At 32.4% G+C, this 10,446-nt stretch overlaps 1 protein-coding gene across 1 annotated transcript; it reads left to right on the top strand.

The window, feature by feature from the left end:
* Nucleotides 1–363: 363 nt before the first annotated feature.
* On the top strand, nucleotides 364–4,943 carry LOC107784985 (photosystem I subunit O). Its single transcript, XM_016606190.2, has 4 exons — nucleotides 364–543; nucleotides 716–788; nucleotides 906–1,088; nucleotides 4,670–4,943. Exons 1-4 carry the CDS (start codon nucleotides 465–467, stop codon nucleotides 4,764–4,766), a joined length of 432 nt encoding a protein of 143 aa, XP_016461676.1. The 5' UTR covers nucleotides 364–464; the 3' UTR covers nucleotides 4,767–4,943.
* The last annotated feature ends 5,503 nt before the right edge of the window (nucleotides 4,944–10,446 follow it).

Here is a 10,446-nt window from a genome sequence, read left to right as displayed (position 1 = left end):
TTTATTTAAACAATCTCCTATATTTACAAAATTAGCGCTTTTAACATTATCAGAAGTAACGGGAGATGTTAATCAAGATGATTATGTAAGCAAGTCATAATTTAAAGCATTTGTGTAATACACATATTTTTATTCATCTTAAATATGGAGTAAAATAATTATATATAATAACTGATGTCGGAGTTATTAATATGAGAATGAAAAATTGAAACCAAACACGGTTCCCAATAGGCAGTAAGTAGAGCCCATTTATCCAAAACACAGACCAGTTTATCCATAAAAATCCACATGGCAATAAGGCATTGATCAAGAGAAGGTCTATGAATTTTATGAAAGAGACAATCATACTTGTCACCACAGATTTCCCAAATATCTATGCTGTCCACTTATATAATTTATCAATAATTTTCTTCCATTCTCTATTCCTAGTGACACTAACTGAAATACTATTCAGAGAAGCAAAAATGGCAGCAACAATGTCCGCTGTTGTAGGCTTAGTTAGTTCATCTCTTTCTTCTCCAAAGAAAGCTTGCCTCAGCTCAGGTATAGATTTTCTGTTCCATCACCTTAAATTGATTGACAATGATAGGTAGTAATTCTTTGTAACAAGCCTGTCCTGAAAAAGGTATTAACATGCTATAGCCAGTTAAATTGAACTTATGGTGTAAATTTTTCAATGACGAATAATAATATCTCTTCTTTTTTCTCTTTACAGGCTTGTTGAAATCACCAGTGACAGCAAGAAACCCATTAAGGGTAGCACAAGCTTCAGGAGGCAAATTTACATGGTAAATGACCAAATAAGGTTCCATCCAATTACAATGGTTTATATATTTCCATTTTCTTTTCCCTCTGGGGGAGTATTTATAGATGATTAATTGTTTTTACCACGTGATGTTTTGAAGTAATTTTCAAAGAGATTGGCTGAGGAGAGACTTGAATGTGATTGGATTTGGTTTGATTGGATGGCTGGCTCCTTCTAGCATTCCAGTAATCAATGGCAAGAGTTTGAGTGGGCTTTTCTTTGATAGCATTGGCACTGAACTCTCTCATTTCCCCACTGGACCTGCTCTCACTTCTCAGTTCTGGTATATTTACTCTCAACACATTTTATTTCTGCCATTTATTAATTGAGTTTCCCAAAAGTATATATAGTTTAAATTATATATATTGATGCATGGTATACAATAGCTTATATACATAGTAGGTTAGTTACGCAGTATTATAATTATAAGGTTATGAGTGGAGTACTATTTATCATAGAGATTTATCTATAGTTATCTTGTCAGTTACCTAATTAACTGTTTATATATCTGTCTATACTATATTAAAAGCATGAACTCCCTAACTTAAAAGCTAAATTACCTAAATACTCTTCTAAATAATTTAATTATTATTTTTAGTTAAAAAAAGAAAAAAAATGCCATGCAAAACACCCCAAACCGAATGGATGTGCCCTTTGATATTTATTAACTGGTGCAATATTAATCCTTTGATATTTACTTTTATACCCCTCTTATCTTAAAGACCTATTTTTACTATAACCAAAAAAATAAAAAATAAAAAAAGAAACTCCTACGAAGAGTCCTAAGCCAAAGTCACCAAACGTCACGAAGAGTCCAAGCGAACCTTCACCAAACGATACATTCCCTTCTTTGTATTTTCCTGTTCATTTGTTTATTAATCTTATGTTAAATAAAGACACTCCTTTATATCCTTCCACAAAGTCAAAATGATATTAAACTTTAAATTTTCATTTCTCTTGAATCAAGCAATTTGTCTTCTTAAAAATCTAATTATCCTATTTAATAATATAAAAAAAATTTAATGCACCAACGTTTCATACACCTGTTTGAAATTGCTAACGTCTACAAACAGCCCAAGTGTCACCTATTTTTCATATGGTGCATGCTTGGGTTTCTCTGTTCATGTCTCTATTACGAGGGAAAGATTGTCATTAAACTTTTTGGTATGTTCGTCACTATCTTTCTGCCAAAGAGATTCTCAAAATGAAATTTAAAGATAAAGTATTTCTTATTTAAGGTGCGTTCATTCTTTGAATTATTGTTTCTGCAATTCTTTCTGACTCAAAATAATGGATACGTTTTTATCTGCTCAATTTGTTTATGCTATTTGTATGTATTTTATTTTTATAGTCCGAATATTGCTCTGTGCTTTAGTTACTTAGTTTACCATTGGCACTGTGACCAATATAATAAATTTTAGCACATTGTTTCAAAGCCCTATAGTTATTGTTGAGCATTTAAACAAAATATTTGAGAATATAATAACAATAGTTGAACACCTTTATAGATACATTTTGATACATTCATATTATCGTTCTAAGAGAAATAAATTTGTATTGATCAATCCCTCTTCAGATAAATTAATCTTTTCTAATATCAGAATAATGTCCAAAAATATTTCCTCAGGTTATCCTTTAATCTTTAGTTTTAATCATGATGTATGAAATAATACAAAGATATTATTCAATTTAACTTTATTTAGTTAAATCATCTCAAGTTTTTCATAACAAAACACTGATAAACAAAAACAGTTTAGGAGATCAAATAAAAAATGTAGCGTTCTAATTATAAAATTATAATAGTCTTTTTGTTGTTTAGTTGACTAGGGTTCCAAAATAGAAGAAATAGATTGAAAGGGTTTTTCCATATGTATAATTGATCGCACTTTAATATTTTTTTTCCAATGGTGGACATGTGATAGAGCAGATTTTCTTATTACGTAAGAAAAAAGGGTTTACCAATTTACTTATTGAAGAGATTTGACTTGGATTTCAGATTAAAAATTTTTATATAGCTAATTTTCATAGGTAAAGTTCCTAAAATTATTGGATTTTTTAAGAACGGAGAAATTAGGTAGTAACTTGTGTATTTAATTTTATCATGAGTGTGATAGGGTGGTAAGGATTATCTTCCTTAATCAAAGATTTTGAGTTCGAGCTCGAGAATAAAAACTATATGGGCAGAAAACAATTTAATTGGAGGAGTGCAATTAAATGGTTTTAGCTTATAAAAGTTTCTTTTAAGTCCTGACAAAGTAAATGATTTTCTTTCTCTTTTTTTTTTTTTTTAATTCTAGGATTGGATTATAAGACCGCATAAGGTCCTCATTTTATATTTCACTATGTCTAAATTTGATGACATGACATTCTTTGATTTCCTTTTTCTTTCTTTCTGTTTTTTTGTTGAGTAATTAGATTTCTCATTAGCTTGGAATATTTATCTTATAGGAGAAATATGCATTTCAGAAAACATGCTAAGACTCTGAGGTCATTCTCTTTAAGTTCAAAACTGATTTCTCTTTAAAGCAAACTGAACATTGCTTTTTAATATTGTTGATGTTGTGGAACTTAAATTTACAGTACTGAACATCAAAAGCAAGTAGAGCTAGAAGATTTCTATGAGACTAATCACAAATAGTAAAGTCAAAGTAATAAATTAGGGAGAAAGTGATAACAATATCAGGTTCTACTCTTTAAATCTTTAACTGTTTATGAACTTTTGTGCTTTATGATTTTTCTAAAACTTGATTTCATAAATAATGTTAGGGTAGATCTCTTATGTGAATTGTGATGAGCTTCTACACGTAAGCGAGAGTTTTTGTTAAATCCCTAAATTCCTGGACATGGTGATAATTTGAAAAAAAATAATATTATTTCGCACGAGCCTTCTTTGTCTCAATGTTTCTTGCGCGTCTGAAATCTTCCTTCTTTTTTTAGATATCAAACAATCATATATGGAGTATAATTTAGTGGATTAAAGAAAAGAAGCAGATAGAAGTGAAAAATATGGGGACTATAATTGGTGCAAAGAGAGGAATTATAGTAAGATATATGGTAAAGGAATTATAGTTTAATCTTTCTTTTATTCTCCAAAGAAGGATAGTTACATGGTTGTTAAAGTAAAATTTTGTATTTCCTTTTGGTGTTTTTATTTCTTGCTCCATTTGGTACTGACTCGGACTTTGTCAATTACCAAATCTATCTTTCATATATTAAGTTGGAAAATTAGAAATTCTTTTAGGGTAATTCAATTCCCTAGAAGAAAGAGCACTTCTATCTGAAAATGTAGCTCTATGGTTTCTTTTGTAACTGAAATCATAGTTTCATTCACTCTGAGCATACTTACTATAGGTAGGAATGACGTTAAATAGTTTCAAGTTTAATGATTTTAAAATAAACTATGATTAATTGACAGCCGTGGCTTGATCAAATTTCACTAAAAATAGTTTTAGTATATTGGACTGCATTTGATTTGTACTTTTATTTGTATGTGTTGTTTACATTCACATAAAATACTTCTATTTGAGGATATTAGATACATCATAAAAGGTAACAAGCTGAGTAGCTTTACTTGGTATACACATGCAACGCACGTGCAATAAAATTAGTATATATATATATACTTCTTAGGTTGTCGATAGAACTTAAACTCTTTAGAAAATCAATTTTCGATTTAGAACTACTGTGTTCTTAAAGCACCTCAAAACTAAGTTGTTTTTGTAATACTCTTACTTAAAAGTTTTTCTAGACAAGTTTGCATATTTTTGAAGAAAATCGAGGAAGATATATAGTAAAAGTTCATTTTATAGTTCAAGAAATTTGTTGCAATTTTAAATTGGATATATATGTGTGTGTTGTGGACAGGCTATGGTTGGTGTGCTGGCACTTGGGCTTGTTCATCTGCCTAACTTTTGGACAAATTGGATTCAAGGGACGGACTGAGGACTATTTCTCAAAGTAGAATATTCCCTTCTGAAAATTTGTGTATAAAAAAGAAATACGCTATTTCAGTTCCTTAGTATTGGTATTTTCCCTTCATTTCAGCATGTTATGAGCGTGAAATACCTTCTACTTTGCAAGTTTTTTCCATTTATGCGGTTATTGGTCCAACTATAACATATGATATTGTGTTATTAAACTGCATCGGTTTTCCGCGTGTACAACTTATATTCCTTTTTTAAAAAAAATAAAAAATTGTTAGCTTAAGTCAACATTCCTATTGAAACGAAGCATTGGAGGTCTCAGGCTGATTATGATCAGGTAAAAATTTACTCGTAGTTTACGTCAACTAAATGAATATATGATATGTGTGAAAACTAATTCAAAATTATAGTAGAAAATTTATATTGTTTAGGATTTAATATTTGCTAGTTTATTTAATTTACGTCTAAATAAAATTTATAGTCAATTTCATATAGGAATAAGTTTTTATGGTTGGAGTTAAAGTAAGTTCATACTATTATTAATAGGGGTGTTAATAACTATTTTTGTGTGCGAAAACATGGAAATTGTAGAGAACCTTCAAATAATTTGTTTTCATTCATATTAGTATCAGGGCCGCTATGATCTGGTAGAGACTAAAATTGATTTTTGTTGTTGGTTGCGGCGCTAACAATGTGCCGCCCGTCTGATCATGAATTATATTGACAAAATCATAGATAATTCTAAAAAAATTGAGTATTTAGTGAAAAGTTTTCGTACAACACAATTATTGAAAAAGTTCTTGTGAGCTTGCCAAAGAAATTTGAGTCTAAAATTTCTTCACTTGATAATTCTAAAGACCTCTCAAAAATTTTGGTTAATGATTTAGCTAATGCTTTGCAAGCTGTTGAGCAAAGCAAGGCAATTAGTGATGAAAAAACAACCATAGAGGCCTTTGTTGCAAAAGATACCAAGAGAAATAACTAGAAAAGAGAATTTTTCACCTTTCAGTATATGCAAGAAAAATAATCATGCTGAGACCGCCGGACAAATGATATATGCATGAAAAAATCATGCTGAGAAGAATTGAGAAAAAATATTACAGATTTTAAAAAAAAGTTCAAATCGAACATTGCACAGGAGAAAGAAGCTTTTCTTTAAAAATTGGAGAAAAGTGGGCAATAACAAGTTAGAAGTTGGAGAGAAAGTGCTTCAACAATTGGAAGGTTGAACAACAATTGAAAGTGCTCTAATAAGCGAAAGTTGAAGAGGAAGTGCTTGAAAAATTGGAAAGTTGGAGAGAAAGTGTTTCAACAATTAAATTGGGGAGAAAATGCTCCAACAATTGAAAGTTGAAGAGAAAATGCTTCAACAATTGGAAGATTAAATAGAAAGTGCTCGAATAATTGAAGATTGAACAGAAAGTGCTTCAACAATTGAAGGTTGATGAGTAGTGCATCAACAAGTGAAAGCAGGAGACACGCGCTCCAAATGCATAAAACAAAAAAGTCACACTTATACAACTATAAATTATGGGAAAATATTGAAAAACTAGTTTAAAGTTGTAGTAGGAAATTTAAATTATTTAAAACTTTTTATTTGCTAGTTTAATTAATCCATGTCTAAACTGAATTTGTACTCAAATCTGTATAGGACTAAGTTTTTCTATTTGAGTTAAAGTAGTTTCGTACTATTACAAATATGGGTGTGTTTACCCTAAAAATTAGATAATAATTAAACTTATAATGTAGTTTTAAGGATACGTGATTTCACCTAATACCAATTGATGAATATGAAGATTAGTAATAGAAATTAACAATAAGATAAAGCAAACCAGTGTTTGAATGGAAGTTAACCTTCGAACTTGAATACCCTCGAACTGATTGGTGCAAAAACAATTAAAAATATAACAAGCTGATGAACGAGAATATAAACGAAAGAGAAAGTATTATATTGCTTTGATATCTGTGAACCACGTCCCTTACAAATGATAAGAACCCTCTTTATATAGTAGAGGAATCCTATCTATGGTACAATTCTAATTATAAAAGTAAATCGCATGATTACTAAATAACCGCCCTTGATTTGATCTGTTTCGAGATTTCCGCCATGATCTTCGACCAGTCACGAATATCTCGCATTTCCGTTATTATGTTGTCTTCGGTCTTGCTCGATGTCTGTTAGCTCAACCTCGATCATTATCGGTTTCAATCTTGCTAGGTATCTCAAATCCGAACTCGGTACCTTATCCTTGTGTCACAGTCAGATATGCTTCAGGGCTCATTCTCGATTCATCCTTCTGGTCTCAGTCAATTAGCGAAATTGGGTGGGCCCTGTTTTAACCGTATACAGATAGTTCCCTCATTTTTTGGAGTAAAATGACAAGAAACAAATTGAGCCCTCGACCTTTACCCCGATCTATCTTGACGTCATCATCGTGACGTAAGCGACATAGAGCGCCAAAACGTCCCATTGGTTCGGATGTCGAGGTATTTAATGCCTGTCTGTCATTGTCGGCCACTACCAATTTTTGAACCGTCGTCTCCAACCTATAAATATATCTTCCTTCTCTTGCCCAAACTTTACTTTCAATCTTCATATTCCTTTGCCTTTTATAGATTCTCAAGCCTTTCTTTGATTGTTTTTCCTGAAATATCAAGCATTCCAATCTTTGTTCTTCTTTGTTCACCAAAAACGAAAAATGGCTAAAACATCCAAAACCGTTCCACAGAAAGAGAAAGTTTCCTCGTCTCAACCAGCCGACAAGAAACCAGTGGTGGAGCCACGCCCTGAAGAATTCCTTCCTCCGCCGTGCGTTCTCGATTCTGACTTTAAGGTTGAAAAGACCCCCTCGGTTCCAGGCCGATGCGAAGCAATGTTGAGGTACATATGTACAATCACTAGTGATCTCCTAGATCAAGTTAAGAAGGATTGCAACTGGGCAAATAAGCACGTGGTGGTTCCCTTGTCTGAGGAATCAATCACCACGTATGAGGAAGGGTTTCTGAGTGTGTTGTTACATCTCGTGTTTTTTGTACGTTAAAATTTCATCTTCAGTTAATTGGTGTAGACTCGGGGGTGAGATAATATTGAGGTTAATGTATTTATGCTATTTATAACAAGCGATAAATAAGTGTCATGAAGGATAAAGGATGCACGAATTAGAGAAAACGAGTTTCGTTGAAAATGACCAATTTGGGATAAAATACGGATCAAGTAATAATACCCGATAATTATAAACTAGTACCATACAAGGTACCATATGATCACAGTAGTATAAGGTACAAAGTATATTAAAAATAAGTAGAATTTTAAGTAATTTGGGGCAATTTTTTAATTATACGGGTAATTAATTAATTACCGGGTAACCAAATATTACCCAGTTAACTAATAAGTGGATAAGAATTAAATATCCCATCCCCAACCCCACGTGGCAGCTAGCCATGTTTAAAGGAATGACTAATATCATTCCTTGCTAAAGTGTCATTCCAAAAGTTTGCCTAATCAAAGTCTTTCACTTAAAGACTAAAATACACCATGCAATTTGATTTTCAAAAAAGGTTTCAAGATAATACAGAACGGTAGGCATCTTGCAAACACTTTCAAAGTTTCATTCAAGACCAAAACGTGATTTCTTCTCAAAAAGGCATTAACTTAGGAGAAAAATCAGATTTCTATCATGAAGTAACGAAGATTTTTAGAATTTTAGCAACGTACAATCTTGCGGTTCTAAGGGAGTACGGTGTAACTTTTTCCAAGGATATCATACAGATTTTTTCCTACTCCAGGTATGTTAAGGCTAAGCCCTTATTTCATTTTGCATGATCTTGTCATTATATGATTTTGTTAATGAGCCATAAAGAAAAATTCATATCCCGGAATTTACGTATATTTGGCTAGTCTCGCAAATTACGTATATTTTCTTAGTTTTGTAAGTTACAATATTCTCCTTATTGGGACTTCATATTCAATTGAGTATTTTCTTCTTCCAGTCAAGAGATCAGAAAATTTACATATATACAGTATTAAAAGTATTTTCATTACCATCGAGCTATAATCGATGAGCAGGCCCCTATTGGGCAATCTTTGATCAGATGGTAAGTTATATACCGAGCCTGCTGTGGCCGAACGCCTATGAGCGAGCCCAGTTGGTCGAGATACAGAGCCTAGTATGGATGAGCGCTTATGAGCGAGCCTACTACGACAGAGCAAATATATATTTATACTGAGCCTTATAGGGCCGGACAACTACTTTACTCACTATATTGAGAGAGTTGAGTAAGTATTAGCTGATGAGCATATCTTCAGATTATCTTTGATCCCCAGTTGCTTTCAGTTATTATATCATCAGTTCTGTTTCATCTTTTAGTATATTGCCTTACATACTCAGTTGTCACGACCCAGAAATCCCTCCGAATGAGTCGTGATGGCACCTAGTCTCTAAACTAGGTAAGCCTAACATAAACTGAAATAACATTGATGCTTACTAACTTTAAATTAACCAACTCTGAATAAATCAAAATTCCCAAAACCGGTGGTACAAGTCACAAGCCTATCTAAGAGTAACTTCACAAATTAATACATCACTGCCCCGAAACGAATGAGTAAATGGAAGTAAATACAAATGAAGGTGACTCCGAGACCTGCGAACGTTGTAGCAGGTTTACCTTGAGTCTCCACCGCGATGACCCACACAACTACTATCACTCCACCTAGATCTGTACACGAAAAAAATATACAGAAGTGTAGTATGAGCACACCACGGTAGTGCCCAGTAAGTATCAAGACTAACCTCAGTGGGGTAGTGACGAGGAACAGTCAGGACACCTACTGGTCAAATAAAATGAACAGGATATGATAATAAAACATCAAGATGAAGATAACGAAGCGATATCAACCGCAAAGATAAAATCCAAGTACAAACAGTATAATCAATAAAGGAAGAACACGGGTAGTAACAAACGAAAACCAAGTAAATTAGATAACGCAAGCAATTCAACACTGACGTAATAGAGACGGATGCAAGTAAGAATGTATCCAATTAAAGAAAACAATGGCGACTCAATCAATCACATCATGTTTAATACACCATCCCTTCCATTTCAATCCTCGACTTCTCATATCATAATCTCAACTTTCAAACTTTCAACACATATGGCACCTCGTGCCCACATGTTTTCCGTCTCACTCCTAACAACAAAATCCACATGATATACAATACAAAATATCCTTACAAATGCACTTAACATGTTCAAGAAGTCCTATTTACTATAAATTAAATTTCAATTTCTAAATAAGTTTGGTAAATCAGCGAGAAAAGATGAAGTTATTTTTAGAAATCATTCAAGTAAGAAAGTACCCCTTTAAATTTAAGATACAACATCGGAAGAATTATTACCTTTAACAGGGGCGTTGATAACTTAAAACTTAGTAGAAATTCCTTTTTAAGAAAAAAATACAGCCTCAGACGGTTTGAGGGGATATGATTGAGAAAACTAATTGAATTAAGGATGTATCAATTGTTGAAGTTTTAAGTATTGGAACGTATAAATAAATATATATAAATACGGTGAGGTATTGAAAACATTGTGGGTTCTAACACAAAGGATCACAACAATAAAGGAATTAACCATTTTAAACATTTGAATTGATAACAACAAATAAACACAGCAGCAGAAAGTGCACGACATCACCCTTCGTGCTTTTACTCTCGTTCTCAC

The sequence above is a fragment of the Nicotiana tabacum genome, chromosome 8 (assembly GCF_000715075.1).
Source record: "Nicotiana tabacum cultivar K326 chromosome 8, ASM71507v2, whole genome shotgun sequence".
NCBI classification, from domain to species: domain Eukaryota; kingdom Viridiplantae; phylum Streptophyta; class Magnoliopsida; order Solanales; family Solanaceae; genus Nicotiana; species Nicotiana tabacum.
This window is presented reverse-complemented; position numbering and strand designations above follow the sequence as displayed.

Excerpts from the sequence above, each read along its gene's own strand:
- LOC107784985 (XM_016606190.2), top strand. The coding sequence starts at position 465 with ATGGCAGCAACAATGTCCGCTGTTGTAGGCTTAGTTAGTTCATCTCTT. Across the intron at positions 544-715 it reads GAAAGCTTGCCTCAGCTCAG|GCTTGTTGAAATCACCAGTG; the intron begins GTATAGATTTTC and ends TTCTCTTTACAG. Across the intron at positions 789-905 it reads TCAGGAGGCAAATTTACATG|TAATTTTCAAAGAGATTGGC; the intron begins GTAAATGACCAA and ends GATGTTTTGAAG.